The 19,016-nt window shown below is 33.9% G+C and overlaps 1 protein-coding gene across 1 annotated transcript in view; it reads right to left on the bottom strand.

The window, feature by feature from the left end:
- Nucleotides 1-19,016, bottom strand: part of NetB (Netrin-B) — a 372,168-nt gene that overhangs the window by 6,597 nt on the left and 346,555 nt on the right. Inside the window, exons 2-3 of the mRNA XM_073974382.1 lie at nucleotides 9,455-9,643; nucleotides 113-262 (exon numbers count right to left, since the gene is read on the bottom strand). Coding sequence (XP_073830483.1) covers nucleotides 113-262; nucleotides 9,455-9,643 — 339 coding nt within the window. The remainder of the gene's footprint in view (nucleotides 1-112; nucleotides 263-9,454; nucleotides 9,644-19,016) is intronic.

The raw sequence follows: 19,016 nt of genomic DNA, 5'->3' as shown, positions 1-19,016 counted from the left end.
TTGTCTTGTCTTCTGTTATTTATAAATCAATTAATTGTTTTTTATTTAACTTCAAAGGAGAATTGTTAGTGGAATAGTGAGTGAGTGGGTGGGTGGGAGGAAAGGTACTTACTTATACAGGGTGCCACATGTGAACGTGTTTGTTGATAGCCACGAGCACAACGATTACATGTCAAGCCGGTAACACCCTCCTTACAGGGACACTGACCACTTAGATGATTGCATGTTTTACCTGTAGAGCCCACAGGGTGGCAATCACATCCTGAAAAATATACAATTAATTAAGAGATAGGAAGTCAATTAGTAAAGGTTGGATTTGAAAAATAAGTTAATAAATAAATTGACATATGGTAATAAATGGGTAGGGAAATTTTGAAATGAAATGATGCTGACGTGCCGTTTAAGCAAAAATTTTGAACTTTTGTGGGAGAGGTACCCAAAGGAGTTGACATATATAGTCTTAATACTCGAACCTGATCTAGGTCTCGTAGAAATATTATAATTGTTCTACAAATATCCCAGATGGGACAAGGGAGACTTCTCTTATATCAATGAGTGCACCCCGATTCATATTAGCTCAATGATATGGGACCTACAGTTTATCGCCGAGGCGTGTCTTAAGACACCATTTGTAGAGAAGTTTTAGATGGCTGAAATACTCAGGAAATGTCGCCAACATTACTCCTTGTAGAAATATTACGATGTGCAAAGTATGCACCAACTCGGTTACGTCCTTCGAGATTTATCGTGAGCGCAATTTTAGTGAACTTTCTGCAGGAGGTACCCGAAGGAGTGGTTCGACATGACACATCTTCGAATTTAAACTAAGTTTGGACAAAATGTTACGAAGGCCAAATTTTGGACGGAATCGGTTGATCCCTTCGGGAGTTATCGTGTGCTCCAGCCAGGCAGACAAGACGGACATGGCCAAATTGACTCCGATTTGTCTGAAAGGGATTTCCTCCAAACATATGCACATTGGGTCTGAAACCAATATTTCAATTAGGCACAATTTTGGTCGTCTGAAAATGCATATACGAGGGCACTAAAAAATTTTCTGACCTATGTCAATCGTGGCCGACACTCGAAAAAAACTAAGGTCATGAGGGTCGCCCAAAATTGGCCGTTGTGCCAGAAAAAATTAGTGAACGGATAATGTAGAATCGCCATGTTATATATCGTGTGATAGAGGCATCCTTGGGCATTTCTTCCACCAACTAACATTTGAAATTGTATGAACACCTGGTTGCAAAAATGGATTTTTCTCGCTAGATTCAGCAAAATTGGCCAATCGCTTAAAAAAGACTCCTGTGGATTGGTGCAAAGAAATTGTGAATAAAAACAATCGCGGTGCTTAAAACGACACTTATAATATCATCACAGACGACGAATCTTGGATCTATGCTTAGAAGCTCGAAACAAGACAGGAATCGACCGTTTGGGTCTTCGAAAGCCAGCCAAATCCAACGAATGCTGTACATTGAAGAACACCTTCGAAGCAAATGGTCGCCTGTTTCTTCAGCAAAACTGTTCTACAAACATCCCAGATGGGACAAGGGAGACTTCTCTCATATCAATGAGTGCACCCCGATTCATATTAGCTGAATGATATGGGACCTACAGTTTATCGCCCAGTCCGAACGGCGTGTCTTAAGACACGGTTAATTCTGAGTGTTCACTACAATTTGTTTGCCTGAAGTCTCCTGAGAAATTCGAAAAACGAACAAGAAAAAAAGAATCGTTCTGCATAATGACAATGTGAGCTCTCATACATCGATTCAAACAAATGCCTGTTTCATCGGACAAAGCGGGGAATTGATGGGTCATGAGTCGCACCGACCTGAGTGGGGATTCAATGATGTCATCTGATTCCAGCACATCAAGAAAATAGGCGTGGTCAACGATTTTTGTCGCCAGTAGATGCTGAAGAAGCGTTCGAAAACCATATTATGGAGGTGTCTCAATCATGCCACTGTAAACAACCCAACATATGGTCGTATGTCAAACTGCCCTGAGTACGCTTAGGCTTAAAACTGTCAAACTTTCAAAAAAAATGTCAAATGACTCCTAGGCCAGCAGGTTTTTAGTGTCCCTCGTACCATTTTTTAGTTAAAGGCAGAGGATAAAAAATAACTCCTAAAATGTCTTTCTACAATGGCAGACATACAAAAAACTAACGGAAGGTCTTCTTTATATCTTTGTCGCACCTTCTTTCCATATAGAAGACTACTTATAGAGACCATAAAAGGTCTTTTATTTATAGAAGACCCCACAGAAAAGGGTCATTGAACGATTTATATCTAGGAAGACCTATAGATGGTCCTCAACTGGGAAAACCTTTCCATAGTCCAAGATTAAATATAAATTTCAGTGGGTATTTTGTTTTCAGATCTGTTATATGTTTTCTGCAACTGCATATATATCGAAAGGCCATTTTGGCATATTTGGCCACCACCTGTCACCCTTCCTAATCAATTCTACATTTCAACACTTGACCTAAAATCGAAGAACAAAAATCTTCATTTTCTTCAATTGTGATAAATGATAAAACGTAACATTTCTTGTTTTCGAAAAACAGCACCCGCCTATGGCCTTCCGACACAGGATATTCAGGTCATTTAAGATTGATATAGAACCTAAACATTCTTCTTTCTCCATAGTTTCATAGCATTTTTTATACACTTTCATTCTTTATACTAAATTTTTTAATAAATGTATATCTTCTAATTTTCTAACACACATTGCCACACACAAAGCTCCTCCTAACCTAACCTGATGCTGTTGTTCCAGCATCTCTAGTTTTGTGTACACAAATTACAAATCGCTTTCCAAAATAATGTTGCCAATGTTAGTATGGCTTCTTTTTATCAAAGATTTAGAATTTTAATTGAAAGTTAAATAAAATAACATTAAAGAATGGTCAGATAAAATCTAAACATGAAATGGAATGGAATAGTGAATGCCACATAAAATACACAAGAAAAGCGATGACGACGACAACAACAACGCCTACACTAAAACATTACAATTACCAAATAAATGGATGCCTGTGAACAAAAAATGCTGATATTGTGCCTTGGAGCAACAAAATGTAAAACTTTACCTCAAAGTGTAATTTAAATTCAATTAAAAAGTAATTTTATGTTTAATTTAAATAATACCCCACACTCCACCGAGAACTCAACTGCTAAACCCCCCACTCTTGGTTGTTATAACCTCACTTACTATCGGTACTCCAAACAATCGGCACTGTTTAATTGAACTCTCACAATGACGATGATGATGATGTTAATGACGAGAACTGAAATTGTTGTACCCCAGTGGTGGTGAATGAAGGAGGATGTGATTATTTTAATATTAAAGACACAAAGCAATGGATGACCAAATTTCAAACTATGACATGCCGACGCCAGCCACTTGCCAAAAACAAATTTGAATATAACCACACAATCAACCAGTGCTCAATTTTAAACATTTACCGCACTAGGCTGATGGACGGACTTACTCTGTGCTATGAATATAATGTTGTTATAATTTAAATGTTTTATTTTATGGTGGGCATGATATTCGAAATGTGATTTGGTTTGGTAGGAGGATGTTCTCTGATTGAAGGAGGAAGTGGATGTTAATAATTTAAATGTTCCTCAAAACATTTTAAACACTTTATGAATGTTTGGTTGTTTTGAGGGAAAAGAAAAAATATTCGAATTTTTAAATACTTTTAATGGAAAGGGTATTTAGAAATTTTCAGGGGATGTAACTCTTCTTCTCATCATCACGAAAAGGATGCCCTTCTAGTTAAAGGTCATATTATTGTAGCTAAACATAAATAAATAAAGCTAATATTCCTAATAGAAATACTAACAATAAAATATATGAAAATCAAAATGTTTTAGTTATTAATCCTGAAAATATTGACAATAATACAGTTTGGATTAAACATGTTAAACCTGTAGCTAATGGGCGTTTAATATTTAAAAAATAAAATTAAAAATAAATAGAAGAGTTATTTTGGAGAATATGTTCATTCACCTGACATAGTGTTTGTTTCGATATGTCCATTAAAATATTTTAGTATTTTTTTCTTTTTTGTATTTTAGGGGTGCCAAAGTAGATACTACAAGCTACAGACAAAATCAATTAAATTGGAATTTAGCTAAGACTTTTGAATACTTGTTATGCTTTGTCATGATAGGGACATATAATTACTGGGAGTAAATGGTTTTAGTTGCCCGTAATCCAAACCGCAATGACAACAATGTTGACAAGATAATAGAAGTTTAACAATGGAACGAACAGTGGAATAACGTGGCGAAAATAAAATCACTGAGTGAGTATAGAGATTTTGAAGAGGAGGTAAAGATTGAGAAATAATCCAAAGGAATAGATTGGACAAAGGAGAATGTTTAGGAACATTTTTGAAGTTCGAACAGGGGACCTTAAGAATATTTATTTAAAATAGAAAGTATAAAATCCCCATATTCTTAGGGTGCCTGAGTGAGTATAGAGATTTTGAAGAGGAGGTAAAGATTGAGAAATAATTCAAAGGAATAGATTGGACAAAGGAGAATGTTTAGGAACATTTTTGAAGTTCGAACAGGGGACCTTAAGAATATTTATTTAAAATAGAAAGTATAAAATCCCCATATTCTTAGGGTGCCACAGTGGGGCAGTGGTATGCACACCCACCTTGCACGTTAAATGTCCGGGTTCGATTCCCAGACTATGCAACATCAAATTTTCAACGACGACAAAATACGCCGCTGTGTAAAGATGGCGACATTTCCTGAGTATTTCAGCAATGTAAAACTTCTACACTCACTGATATGAGAGAAGTCTCCCTTGTCCCTTCTGCGATGTTTGTGGAACAATTTGTTCAAAGGCTTGTCAAAGATATGTAGGTCCCCACTAATTTCCATAACGTCCGCCAACATTTCAAATGCCATAAACAACGAATATGTACCTGGAGTGCTCATTTTATTTCAAATTTTCATATAGGAATGCTTTGAAGAATGTGACTCCTTGACGATATATGGGCATTACATTGCTTTTTAGGCAGTAATATTGGCCTCTGAGGAAGATTATCACATTAACGTTTTTGAAATAATATTTAGAACTAGTTGCTGAGTTTGGTGGTTTGGTTAAAGTAGTTTCCACATGCACCGATCTGAGGACCGATAAGGAACTTTTTGGTAGTGAAAAATCAGATGAACTAGTCACAGAAGAGTGCTCCATAAGGCACTATCGCTATCGCTAATAGTGAAAATTCTACAGGCACTATTCCTCATTGTGATGGGAAGCTGTTTTCCAGTTGACCAACATGTGTATGAATTCCAGAAAATGCACAGTTCCACAACAGCGTTACACGCCAAATCCACACAGACAGATAAATCGAGGGCTGAACGAGAACAGACCATGAGACCAAACAGTAACGGTGGCTATTTACCTATCGAATACCATCAATGATATCTATGTAACTGTTTAACCTCTACCACTCCCTTCAGACGGAATAGAGGTCGTAATGCGTGCATATGATCGTACGATCCTGGCGTCGGGTTCTATAGTCGATGACCTATGTGATTTACATAGCTTACTTAGTGCAGTTCCACCTAAGTAGTACGAAAATATTCGCCGCTAAATCCACAGTCTGCTCTGTGTGTATGTGGCTCATAACCAGGACGGTTGAAATAAGGCTGTCCCTGAACATACTGATTGATAATACCCTAATTCCGACCACTAACTACCCCAAGATGTTGAGGAAATGTTCGATTGCATGTTTAAGGCGTCCCACAGAGGGGAAACATGGACCAAAAGTAGCTCAAAACTCAAAATACGAAAATCGCATTTTTGTGAAAAAAGTGTTGATAATCCGCAACCTGACTCTTTTCTCCATTCGCTATTACCATCCTAAACTTTCTAAGGTTAACCAATCCAACGCAGTAGTCGATCGAACTCGGCCATAATGAAAGCAAAAAAGTACAAGTTCTAATACTAAGAAATTAGGTGAACATTAAAATGATATCATTTTCACGAAAGTGTATATTTTTCTAAATTTATTGTTTTTGTAAAGTCTCGGAACAAGATAAGCTTCTAAAATATTCAAATTGTTTTTGCATCTTTACTCTTTAATAGTGGTGGTACATCTCCTTTTCATGCATATTTTTTATGATAATTTTTAAGATAACTCAAATTTTAGAATTGAAAAAGTTTATTTCCCCTTCCGCGTCCACGCAAGCCATAGCTATTTGCGACAAGATCGGAAGTAGCAGCATGCGGGGGAAGCTTAAGTGTAGATTCTACTTATTGTTTCGTAGGTTGGTATGAGTAGAGTTTGGACAAAATCTGTTAAAAAAAAATTGGAATTGGTTTAGCCCGTCTGTCTGTCGGTCTGTCTGGTTGGTGCTTAACATAATTCTCGGACGGATCAACCGATTTGGTCCAAATTTTGCAACTCGCAAACTTAAATCAAGCTCGAAGATGGGTCACTTCGACGCACACGATCGTTTACCTCCCACCAAAAAGTTCAAAATTTTCTCTAAAATGGTGTGCCCTATAACGCACGAAGGAAGTAACCGAATTGGTCCAAATTTTGCAGTGGCCAGTCAACACTTTCTACATTCCAGCCGGCACCAAATAAAATGACTAATGAAGACAATAACTTAAAAATTCAGTATTCGCCCACAACTTTACACATTATAAAATTTATTCCAAGCGTGCACCAAAAAAGGTCCGTATAAGACAAAGCCTTAAGGTACCTCCCTCACAAAATGTCACTATGCAACACTGAAAGTGCAAAAAACTTCTAGTATGCATTTTTTGAAAGTACATATTGAAACTAAAAAAACCTAGTAGGGTTTTGTCCTGTCGGATCCAGTTCGGATTTTATGGCCTCATCTGAACCGGGCTAAAACTACAGGTTTTTGCATTTATCGGAACCTTATCTCAGAAACGAATAGGAATTTGGCCTTGCTGTCTTTGACAATATTGTAGCCCTAAACTAGCAGAACTTATCTTTTGAAGAGACCGCATAAGAAAAACTCCATCTAGGGCATCAAAATCGATAAAATATAGAAAAATTATACATAATTGCTGAAATTCTAGTCAGTATCAGCTAAACTGTTGGGAGTTGAACCAAGTTACATTTTGCAAAAATATTCGAAATAAAGTTCTCAGCAATCCTGCAGAACATTCTGAAATTCTAAACCGCTTACTTCATGTTGTTTCAGCGGTATTTTGCATCATATCTTTTACAACACGTATTTCAAACACAGTTCACACCAACAGTTTATTGTCGCATTTCGGATTTCACCTCATTATTGACATGTTTATTAAATGGTCGTTGACAAATATACTGAAAACAACGTGATAGAGGCATTCTACAACAATGACATGCTCCGAAGAGTTGTGTATTACATTCCAGCGAATATTTTTTGTTTTGGAGATATGGTGCGAAATATATAAAAATTATGGGAATTTTCGATATTTTATGAAATTTAAGTCAATAATTGTAGTTTTTCGAGTTCATTATTTCTCTAAATATTTTATTCCTGGCCTAATCTACAAATTTGCTTCAGAGGTCAAATGAAAATTCACATAGGTTTCAGAGATATAGCCCAGAATTGCTTTAAAAATTCAATATTTAACCATGTTTAGATGGGGCCATAAAATCCTAGTTGGATCTGACATAACAAACCCCAACTAGGGTTTTTGTCGTTTGGGTCTGTACTTTCCAAAAATCCTCAGATCAAATTGTTTACACAATATTACCTTAAAAATGTTGCACATTGTGTTTCTAGAAATGAAGTATTAGGACAGTTCAAAGATCGTTTTGATACTTTTACCGAAGATACGCCTTGCAATTCAGATTACAACAATATATTATTTTTTCGTTGTCATGGCAATGCTTCCTGAAATATTGTCCCAAAAGCACAAAGAAATCCTACCGTAACCTACATTAAGGAAATATGAACTATGTCGGTCCATTTCTATATGCAAATTTAGATCACTTCTCGCATCTTGTCAATTTTTTTGCTGGCTTGGGAATTTACTATTCTTGAGATATGGACCCCAAAATATCTCAATATAGAATCGTAATGATACTTTTACCGAAGGAAGCCAATGCCTACTGAAAAATTGACCCAAACTATCAAAGAAATCCTACCTTGACGTACTAAAAGGAAATATGAACTATGTCGGTCCATTTCTTCAGGTATATTTAAGTCACTTCTCACATCTTGTCGAATTTGTTTGCGTGGGAATTCAATAATCCTGAGATAAGGACCACTAAATGTCCCAATATTTAGGGTCACTACTGCATATATCTCTCCCACAAAATTTTTAGTAGTCTTCATGGTCTTTGTTACATCGCTATAATCCATACCTCTCCCAATGATGGTCCGAATGACCCAAACCCCTGCCCAAGAAATATTCCTGCAATGTAAGAAGGATTATATTTGTTCCTATTTCTTGTGTTCAGTCACAGGCTGATTTTAATCTGATCCTTCCTCATTTGTTACGAATATTTTACGGGATGAACGTTCTACAATATTTCATTATTTTTTAATAACTGTTAAAAAGCATTAGAAAATCTCAATATCTCTTCCTACCCCTGTGTTTAACTTTCCCAATATAGAGATATCAAAAAGTTTTTTTATTATTTCACTCGCCCTATTCACTACCAAAGAAGATTATTGATTGAAATAACACTTAAATCCAACCTTAATGACTTAAAGTTATTTTCTATTATTTTCCAAGTATATTCCACAATCACAATGATTTTTACTCTACATTTTCACTGGTAGTGGCGGGTGGTAGGTCTGAGCTAATCCCACCATACCTTGTGTTTCGTTTTATGTATTGGGTTTTTATGTTTTCTGTCTGGCAAATTCGATTTACCATGACGAAAGTCATGTCTAACAGATTATTTAGTGGATATAGAATAGAAACAAAAAAATTAAATAAATGAAAAACTTTTTGAAATCAAACATTAAGCTACACCTCCTGCCAAAAATGATATGTTCACTCACTCACGAGAATGTTGGCATATTTACACAATAACGGGGGTTGCAGAGGTCGTTTAGGTGGAAAAAATACAAAAACACACACAAACAACCGATGACTTTGTTTCCAACTAATGATGATGTGGTTGTGGCATTTAAGCAACTTTGACCTCTATGTATAGAAAATAACCAACAACAAACATAATGTAGATAAAAATTGCAGGGTGTGTGCAAAATATAATATTTATTTAATTTGACTTTATATGTGAAATGCTGACCCTCACCGTTTCGATGGTGATGGGTAAATGCTGGTTGTGCACCCATTGTTTTTAGCGAACCATTAGAGTTGTAGTAAAATATTTTAGAAAGCTTTTGTAAAGTGACTTTTGTCTTGACTTTTCTAGCCTTTTTGATGAGTTGATAGGAATATTGTTATTTTTTTCATATATACTTACGTTTACAAACTTTACGATGATTAAGCGGTTTGGTATTGTCCCGGTAATAACCTTCTCGACAATAATGACAGTAACGTCCTGTGGTATCATGTTGACAATTGTAGCATACACCACCCGACACACGACCGGATAGTTTATACAATTCCAAATTGAAACGACAACGACGGGCATGACCATTACATTGGCACACTGTAACGAAATAAAGAAGGGGAGATTTGTTTTTAATTCATTTTAGTGATTGATTTGCTGCATAAGATAAGATGCATTTTATTTTTTGTAGATATTAATGATTGATGTGTTTTTGCTGGTTTAAAAAGAAGTAGTTGGTTTCATATAAAACTATAATTAATAATGAGGGTATTGTGTTCGAAAATTGTCGAATGACTATCAGTAAGGATACAAAGTTGTATGAACCTGGATTTTTGAAAATAGTTTTACATGGATCTTAACGCGGATTATTTAAAATATTTTTACAAGGACTTAAAGTTGGATTTTAAAAATAGATTGTTTACATGGACTTTCAGCACGATCAACGTGGATTTATTGAATATATTTTTCGAAGGACTTTTAGTACTATCAACGTGAATATTTTAAAAATATTTTTTGAAGGACTTTAAGCATTATCAATGATATTTTTTCTAGGACTTTCAGCGCTATCAACGAGGATTTTCAACGAAATTTCCAAGGATATTCAGCACTATCAATACGTATTTGTTTAAGTTTATGTCCTTACAGCAACTTAAACGTGGATTATTAAACATATTTTTAAAGGAATTAAATGTTGATTTTTAAAAATATTTTTAGAAGGACTTAAACGTGGATTTTTAAAAATATTTTTTCCAAAGACTTCAAGCACGATCAATGTGGATTTTTTGAAAATATTTTCCAAAGACTTTCAGCACTATCAACATTTTTTTTAAAAATACAGTAGAGTCTCGATAATCCGGACACTCGTTAATCCGGACAACGCGGTAATCCGGACACTAGAATTTTTTACATTGTAGACTCAGTAATGCGGACATCTCATACTTTCCGTACCTCGATAATCCGGACATCACTATTTTTTCCTATCTAGAACGCTAGATTCTTATTTATTTCAATAACGATTTCGTTCTTAGCAATAGCAATTGGTGTATAAATGAGAAAAATTAAGTTTTTCAAAGTTTTCGGTCCACATCACGTCTTTCTGGCTAGCCACTGTTTACACAGTCAATGTGGAGTTAACTATTTGAATCTGTCGAATGATTTTTCTACCCTTCACCCACCGATGTCTAACTATGATAAGCATTTTCAACCTAGTATTGGGTAGCCTAGTTCCCTTAAAATTCGATGTTCGAAGTTCCTTTCCTCTAAAGGAATTAGTTCTTTAGGCTTCCGATTAGTGAGAAATTCTCTTGGAACTATTGGAATTAATAGCTTAGTTTTAAGATTTTTTAGATCCTCAAACTCATATTTTGAGTTACCGAAAAAGTCGGTAAAATAAAAACGCAAATTATGAATGAAAAGTTTAAATAATAAATAAATAACACTGTGACACAAAATGGAACTCAAAGTCTGGGGGGTGGAAAATTTCTTTTGAATATGAAAGTACTTGATGAGTATACTAAGAACCCAAAAGGAAATTTTCGCCATAGGTCAAGTTTCTGAGATATCGCGCGATGAAGTTTTTGATTTTTTCCCTATAATACATGGTAAAATAGCTCCATATCTCTATTTGGCGTTGTTGTAGCTTCATTTTGAGGTGACATGTCTTCAGTCAAATCGATTGGCGAATCTTTTTGTAGAACATTTCATTCTTCTAACTCAATGCCTTTCATGTCCTTTTCGTCCTTTATTTCTTGAACCGTAGTGAAAGTACCACAAGATGAAATTTTTCAGCATCCAAATATTCTACAAAAATGTTGATCAGAAGATTTTAGCTACGGTTCTCTTTGACAGCTAATCGATTCTGTCACATTTTCATTGTCCTTTTTGACATTTAATCGGTTTTGGTTCAGAAATAAACTATGTTTTGTTTTTCTGTATATTCGGCATTGGTTATTTATTGGTATGTAGACATAACAGTTGGTTATTGCTTATGTAGACATCTGGGGTGCTTCTGAAATATTTACCACAAATAGCTCTTGTAATGGTGAACACGTTAATAACAAATTTTCTTGGAGGATAGATCCGGTTATCTCAATTTTTGATCCGGATATTCCGACATTAAAACGGATTTTTGAACCGGTTTTAAGTAACCGATTAAACTTATATGTATACCGTTAAAAAGCTTATAGAGTTGTCAATCAAATTAAATAAATTCGTTTCTGAAAACTTTGTTAGTTGCAGTTCTAGAACAAAAAAACCGATTTCTTAAACCGTTTTTAAGGAAAAATATCAAAACGCGCAAATATGGAGATCAAAGGCTGGGGGGCGAACAATTCTTTTTGGCGATGAAAGTCGATGAAGATACTAATACGAACGCGGAAGGGCAGTTACGCCGTAGGTCAAACTTCTGAGTTATGGCGAAATGAATTCTTTCTTGACAAACTATACATACCTACATGACAAAAAACAAGCGAAATTTGATGCGCCATAACTCAGAAGTTTGACATACGGCGTAACTGTCCTTCCGCGTTCGTATTATTATCTTCATCGACTTTCATCGCCAAAAAGAATTGTTCGCCCCCCAGCCTTTGATCTCCATATTTGCGCGTTTTGATATTTTTCCTTAAAAACGGTTTAAGAAATCGGTTTTTTTGTTCTAGAACTGCAACTAACAAAGTTTTCAGAAACGAATTTATTTAATTTGATTGACAACTCTATAAGCTTTTTAACGGTATACATATAAGTTTAATCGGTTACTTAAAACCGGTTCAAAAATCCGTTTTAATGTCGGAATATCCGGATCAAAAATTGAGATAACCGGATCTATCCTCCAAGAAAATTTGTTATTAACGTGTTCACCATTACAAGAGCTATTTGTGGTAAAAATTTCAGAAGCACCCCAGATGTCTACATAAGCAATAACCAACTGATATGTCTACATACCAATAAATAACCAATGCCGAATATACAGAAAAACAAAACATAGTTTATTTCTGAACCAAAACCGATTAAATGTCAAAAAGGACAATGAAAATGTGACAGAATCGATTAGCTGTCAAAGAGAACCGTAGCTAAAATCTTCTGATCAACATTTTTGTAGAATATTTGGATGCTGAAAAATTTCATCTTGTGGTACTTTCACTACGGTTCAAGAAATAAAGGACGAAAAGGACATGAAAGGCATTGAGTTTGAAGAATGAAATGTTCTACAAAAAGATTCGCCAATCGATTTGACTGAAGACATGTCACCTCAAAATGAAGCTACAACAACGCCAAATAGAGATATGGAGCTATTTTACCATGTAATATAGGGAAAAAATCAAAAACTTCATCGCGCGATATCTCAGAAACTTGACCTATGGCGAAAATTTCCTTTTGGGTTCTTAGTATACTCATCAAGTACTTTCATATTCAAAAGAAATTTTTCACCCCCCAAAAATGCTGCTGCACAGTGTAATAAGTTTAAATAAAAGTTAACAGCACATTTGCTATAGGCAGAACTTAAAGACTAATTTTTTGATCACTAACTTACTGAAAAATATATTTAATTACCGAAACTATAAACAATTTAATTTTACAGGTTTTTCGGTAACGCAAAAAAATGAGTTGGACCTCTTGTATAGAAATTGCAATAAATTATTAAAAAACGCATGACTCCATTTATTTTCATTATTTGATATACAAAATCACCGGCAACTACGAATTTTTGTATCGTATTCTATTATATAATCAATAGATTTAAATTGCATTGTATTATTGGCAGCCAGGAAAGCTGCTTAAAACGGTCACCACTCGTGATATTTGCTTAATATGAATTCGGCTACCTTAGCTGTCAGGTTATTTATTATCTAGTAAAACTCCGATATTAATGATTTTAACTTACAAAATTATGTGTTTTTGTGACTACTCGGTAATCCGGACGTCGTAAACGTGGATTTTTAAACATATTTTTTCCAAGGACTTTCAACACTATTAACGTAAATCTTCAGAAATATTTTTCCAACTAATTTCAGCAATATAATCGTGAATTTTTAAAAATATTTGTCGCAAGGATTTTAAGCACTATAAAAATATTTTTTCCAGGACTTTCAGTTCTAGCAACATGGATATTTAACAGTATTTTTTGAAGACGTGGATTTTTTACATTATTTTTTTGAAGCACTATCAATGTGGATTTTTAAAAATATTTTTCCAAGAACTTAAAATTGGATTTCTAAAAATATATTTTTCCAAGGACATAAACGTGATTTTTAAAAATATTTTTTCCAAGAACTTAAACGTGGATTACTAAAATATTTTTAGAAGGTCTTAACGGGGATTTTTAAAAATATGTGGATTTTTAAAAGTATTTTTTCCAAGGACTTAAAACAGCGTTTTAAAAATATTTTTTCAAAGGACTTAGACGTGTATTTTTAAAAATATTTTTCCAAGAACTTAAAGGTGGATTTTTAAAAATATTTTTTTCCAAGGACTTAAACGTGGTTTATTAAAACATTTTTACGGGGATTATTAAAATATTTTTATAAGGACATAAATGTGGATTTTTATAAGGACACCAACGTGGATTTTTAAAAAGATTTTTACGAGGGCTAAAACTGGGATTATTAAAATATTTTTATAAGGACTTAAATGTCGATTTTTATAAGGACTCCAACGTGGATTTTTAAAAGAATTTTTACAAGGACTTAAAACAAAATTTCAGCACTATCAATGTGGATTTAAGAAAAATTTCGAAGGCTTAAACATAAATTTTTAAAAAATATGTTTTCTAAAGACTTAAACATGCAGTTTTAAAAATATTTTTTTCCAATGACTTTAAGGTGAATTTTTTAAAATATTTTTCGAAGGACTTAAACGGGGATTACTAAAATATTTTTAGTAGGACTTAAGGTGGTTTTTAAAAATATGTGGATTTTTAAAAATATTTTTTTTAAGAACTTAATCTGGTATTTTTGAAAGATTTTTTTAAGGACTTAAACGTGGAATTTTAAAAATATTTTTATAAGGGCATAAACGAGGATTTTTTAACATATTTGTTCAATGAACTAAACGAGAATTTTTAAACATACTTTTACAAGGATTTTTAAAAATATTTTTCAATTACGATTTTTTGGTTGTTTACTTCGACCTTTAATTTTAAATATTCTAATTCTATTGATTAAAACGAGCTCGAGGTCTTAATCAATAGAATTAGAATATTTTTCAAGGACATAAAATGGGGTTTTTAAAAATATTTTTTTCAAGACATATACGTGCATTTTTAACAATATTTATGTAAGGACTTAAACGTCGATTTTAAAAATATTTTTAAAAGGAGTTAAGTGAATTTTCATTTCAAAGTGTATTTTTCAGAATATGTTTACAATGGCTTTTTTAAATATTTTTTTCAAGGACTTTCAGCGCTTCAATGCGGATTTTGTAGAATATTTTTTAAATTTATTTTTATTTTTTTTTAGCTTTATCGATGTGTGTCAGAATAGTTTTACAAGGAATTTTTATCAGAGTGGATTTTCCAAAATATTTGTACAACGACTTTTTAAAATATATTTTCCACGTTTTTCAGCGCTATCAAAGTGGATTTTTTAGATTTTTTGTACAAAAACCTTCTAAAATATTTATTTAAGGACGAACAGCCCTATGAATTTTGAGTCGGACAAACACCCTTTTAACGTGATTTTTTAAATATATTTCCATGGACTAAAATCTCGTTAAAGGTGGATTTTTGTAATTTAACCAATTTAACAGCTTTGTAAACGAGTGGTCTTTTTTACGAAGTCCATGTGACCTTCTAGAAGTAGTCCTAATGATCTTCTACAGAAATACCTTTTGGTTTTTTTATGAAAAAAGCCTACCTCTTCTGTAACAAACAGTAGATTTTTTAAAGAAAACCCAAAGGCATCCCGTACGACAGCTCATATAGGAAAATCTTAAGGTCACCATAGCCTGTAAAAAATTAACCCTTGTTGCTGTTAAGAAGACATTCGGGAGTTCTGTTACAATACCTACTTGACTCCTCTTAGAACAGCTTCTGAAGAAGATCCTAAAATTTCCCTCCATGGCACACTGGTCCGAAATCCAATTTTTCTGGCCAAAACTATTTGCACGCTTCTTTTTATTAATATTTAGTTATATTTATAATTATTTTCACAAAATATTAATTCAGAATTATTTTCACCCTGAATTTCCAAAAAACCGTTAAAATATATTAAACAGTGTGATCTAATTGTATGGGGTCTAAACTAAAACTTTGAACTAAGTTTTGGTGCGAAGGGTTCATATCTTTTATGAAATCAAAATGCAAAATCACAGCTAAATCGGCTTTAACAATATGGCTAAAATTGTCAAATTACTTTAAATTGGGGGTGCCCTTATATGGGGGCTATACCCCAACGTGGACCTATGTCGACAATTTTTTGTTGAAATATTCTCTGGACTCTTAAAATAAAAATACCAAGTTTTCCAGAAAATCGGTTTAAAATTGTGTTTCTTAGAATTAATTTTTTACCAGCCGAATATGTAATATTTCGGAATTTGATGTAGCCTGAAAAAATTCAGCATTATTTATCGCAACGAATCGCACCTTGAAATGATTTTTTTATTAAAGTATACACATCAAAGTATTTTTGATTTTTTTCTAACATCGACCACTAGCGATCAAAATTATTTCGGTCCATAACAATTTTACCATTGAAACAAAATGTAAAAATTTAAGAGGGTTCCAGAAATATGTTGATAGTTTGTTCTTAGACCGAATTTTTCTTCTGTTCTTTTTGGAAAATGATTCTATTTACATTCTTCTTTCATCTCCATATTTGAGTTTTACCTTTACACTTTTACTTATTGCGATTTTATAAACCACAAATTGTTACAAAATACTGCGCACTCAACTCGATTAATAACACAGTAAACAAATCTCTACTTTGACTCCTTCTCGTCTAAAGGTAAATGCAAATTTGGAATAAACAATCATTGCTTTTGTTGTTTTGGAGTATTTACTTCAATATTGCGAAGAAAAAAAAGCTCAAAAGAAGGATGTCAAACAATTGACTTTGGCCAAAGAATTCACATTTGCGACCAACGCGCATGTGTCTTCTATATGAAGACTCTTAATTCTATAGGAAACCGTTTGGTCTACTATAAGGTGTTTTCTACAATGGCCTTTCGATTTTTCCATAAGAAGATTTCTTGATGCTATATAGGGATACCTCTTTGTCTTCTATAGAAATTAATTTTATTTTCTAATATTTTCCTTAGAGAAGCCTTAATTTAGAGGAACTTTACTCTGCTATAAGAAAGTATTGGTATCCCATAAAAACAAAGGGTCATACAAAAAAAAAAAAAAAAAAAAAAAATACGCTGTGGTCTCATTTAAGAAAAATTTCGGAGCTGTGTTTTTCTATCACAGCACTTATGGGTTTTCACTGAGATTATCCATCGTCTCTTGTCAGAAAACGCACTCGTCATTCTTGGTTTTCGAATATCAGAGCTATGGTTTTCCGTCATAAAAATTATCGGTTCTCACAGAGGCAACCCATGGTATTTTGTTAGAAAATGTACTCGGAATTTTTATCTGCTATATATCTATAAATATCAAGGTTGGACTTCCCTAGTTTTCATTTCTTTTAGCAGCATGTCCCACACAAATTTACCTTTTAAAATTATTTGACAAATTCCTTTCCTTGTGCTGAAATAATTTTCTTAAATTGATACCAAAACCCATGCAAAAAAGATTATGCAATCAATTTGAAAGAAAATTGCATAACAAATATCAAGACATCAGAGCCGGCAATCATTCAGCCAACAAGTCATTCAACAATCAATTCGAAATGTTAGCTCAATTGCATAAAATTTGCACAAGATACATACAAGGTAGTAATACCTTAAATTTAATGCCAAACAATGTGGAGATTGTTGTCGTCGATAAGAAAAGTTTTGTTTTGCTCAATAAATCATGCATTCATTCGTCATTCATTCAATCAAATTCATTTCACACCCACCACAATGTAGAATGCAAGCATACACACACATATAACACACATTTAATTGGAGATTGCAAGAATAAAAGCTTGTATTGGAACTATAATGAATTGAACCACAAATGCAAAACATGTCAATTGAGAATTTCGGAGAAGGCCCTTTTTAAAATGCCAAAGCATTCGAACGAGCGATCAATGAATGGACCAAACATTTCAATGTATTTTCAAATGTTCATCATTATGTCGGTTGTGTGTGTGTGTGGGAATGCTTGACTTGCCTTGGCTATTATTTAGTTATGTTCAAGCGTAACGTAACCTACCAACAACAAGAACAACACGGTAACGTAATACACTCGATTTGGGTTGACAATAAAATTGTGGTTTTAAATTTAATTATAAGGTTCAATGCAACCAAACAATATGCTCACTGTTGTTCGCCATGATCCATACTATCCACTAACAAACAAAATCCATTTCCATATACGAATGTATGTATATGTGTGTTGTGCAGCAGCACTACTTAACATTGCCGTGTACTCGTCGCCTCACTGCAATACAATACCAAAGCGTATAATTTTGCATATCCCAAATGCTGTGGCAAAGTGAATGTCTGTCTGGCTGTCGGTGTGTTTAGTGAGGGGGAAACGTTAAAAGGGTTATTTAAAGAAATATAATAAAAATTAATATTTTTAAATTTGTAATTCGTTGTTTTTATACCCTCAGCATCATTTACACACTTCTACTGTCACACACTGTCTAAAATTTGGCCTTCATAATATGTTGTCCAAACTTAGTCTAAGTTCGAAAATATACCATATCGGCCCACTTCTTCAGGTCCCTCCCCCCAAAAGTTTGAAAATGTTCGGAAAAATTGTCAGCACGATAATTCTGATCCATACTTTTCGTATCGTAATATCTCTTCGGGACATAGATCAAGTTCTATATATGTCCACTCATTCGAGGACTTCCCACACACAATTTGTAAAGAGTGTAGTTATAGGCCTTCTCTCAAATCGTTTAGCTTCTCTTTTACAACTTTAATTGGCTGCCTCCATTACAACAGTACATGTTTTTCAGGGGAAAGTCCATACTTCCTGAGAAAATAGCCCGAAAGTTTTAAAATACCCCTATGGTAAAAGGTGTAGTGGCTGGAGTGCACGATAACTCTCTAACGAATCGGTCCAAAATTTGAACTTCGAGTTCCTTTGGTTTTTGATGTAACAACTTATATTCGCTTTCCCTATTACGACGGTTCATGTTTTTTCTTCTTGAGATAATGACTCAAAAGCTCTAAAAAAGACTGCCGGCACCAACTAGGTTGGGTAGTACGTAAGATGACCCTCGAAGGGAGAAACCGATTTGGTCCAAACGTATTATATAGACGTCAGAAGTATTGTTTGTTACTTCTTTTCTTTACGTCCGATGCTGAGGCTATATCTCTGTCGGCCAAGCCGGCTGATACTTTTTTCTGATTAATAATTAACATTGCTGAAACAGAC

The sequence above is a fragment of the Musca autumnalis genome, unplaced genomic scaffold (genome assembly GCF_047663935.1).
Source record: "Musca autumnalis isolate F117 unplaced genomic scaffold, ASM4766393v1 scaffold_3, whole genome shotgun sequence".
NCBI lineage: Eukaryota > Metazoa > Arthropoda > Insecta > Diptera > Muscidae > Musca > Musca autumnalis.
This window is presented reverse-complemented; position numbering and strand designations above follow the sequence as displayed.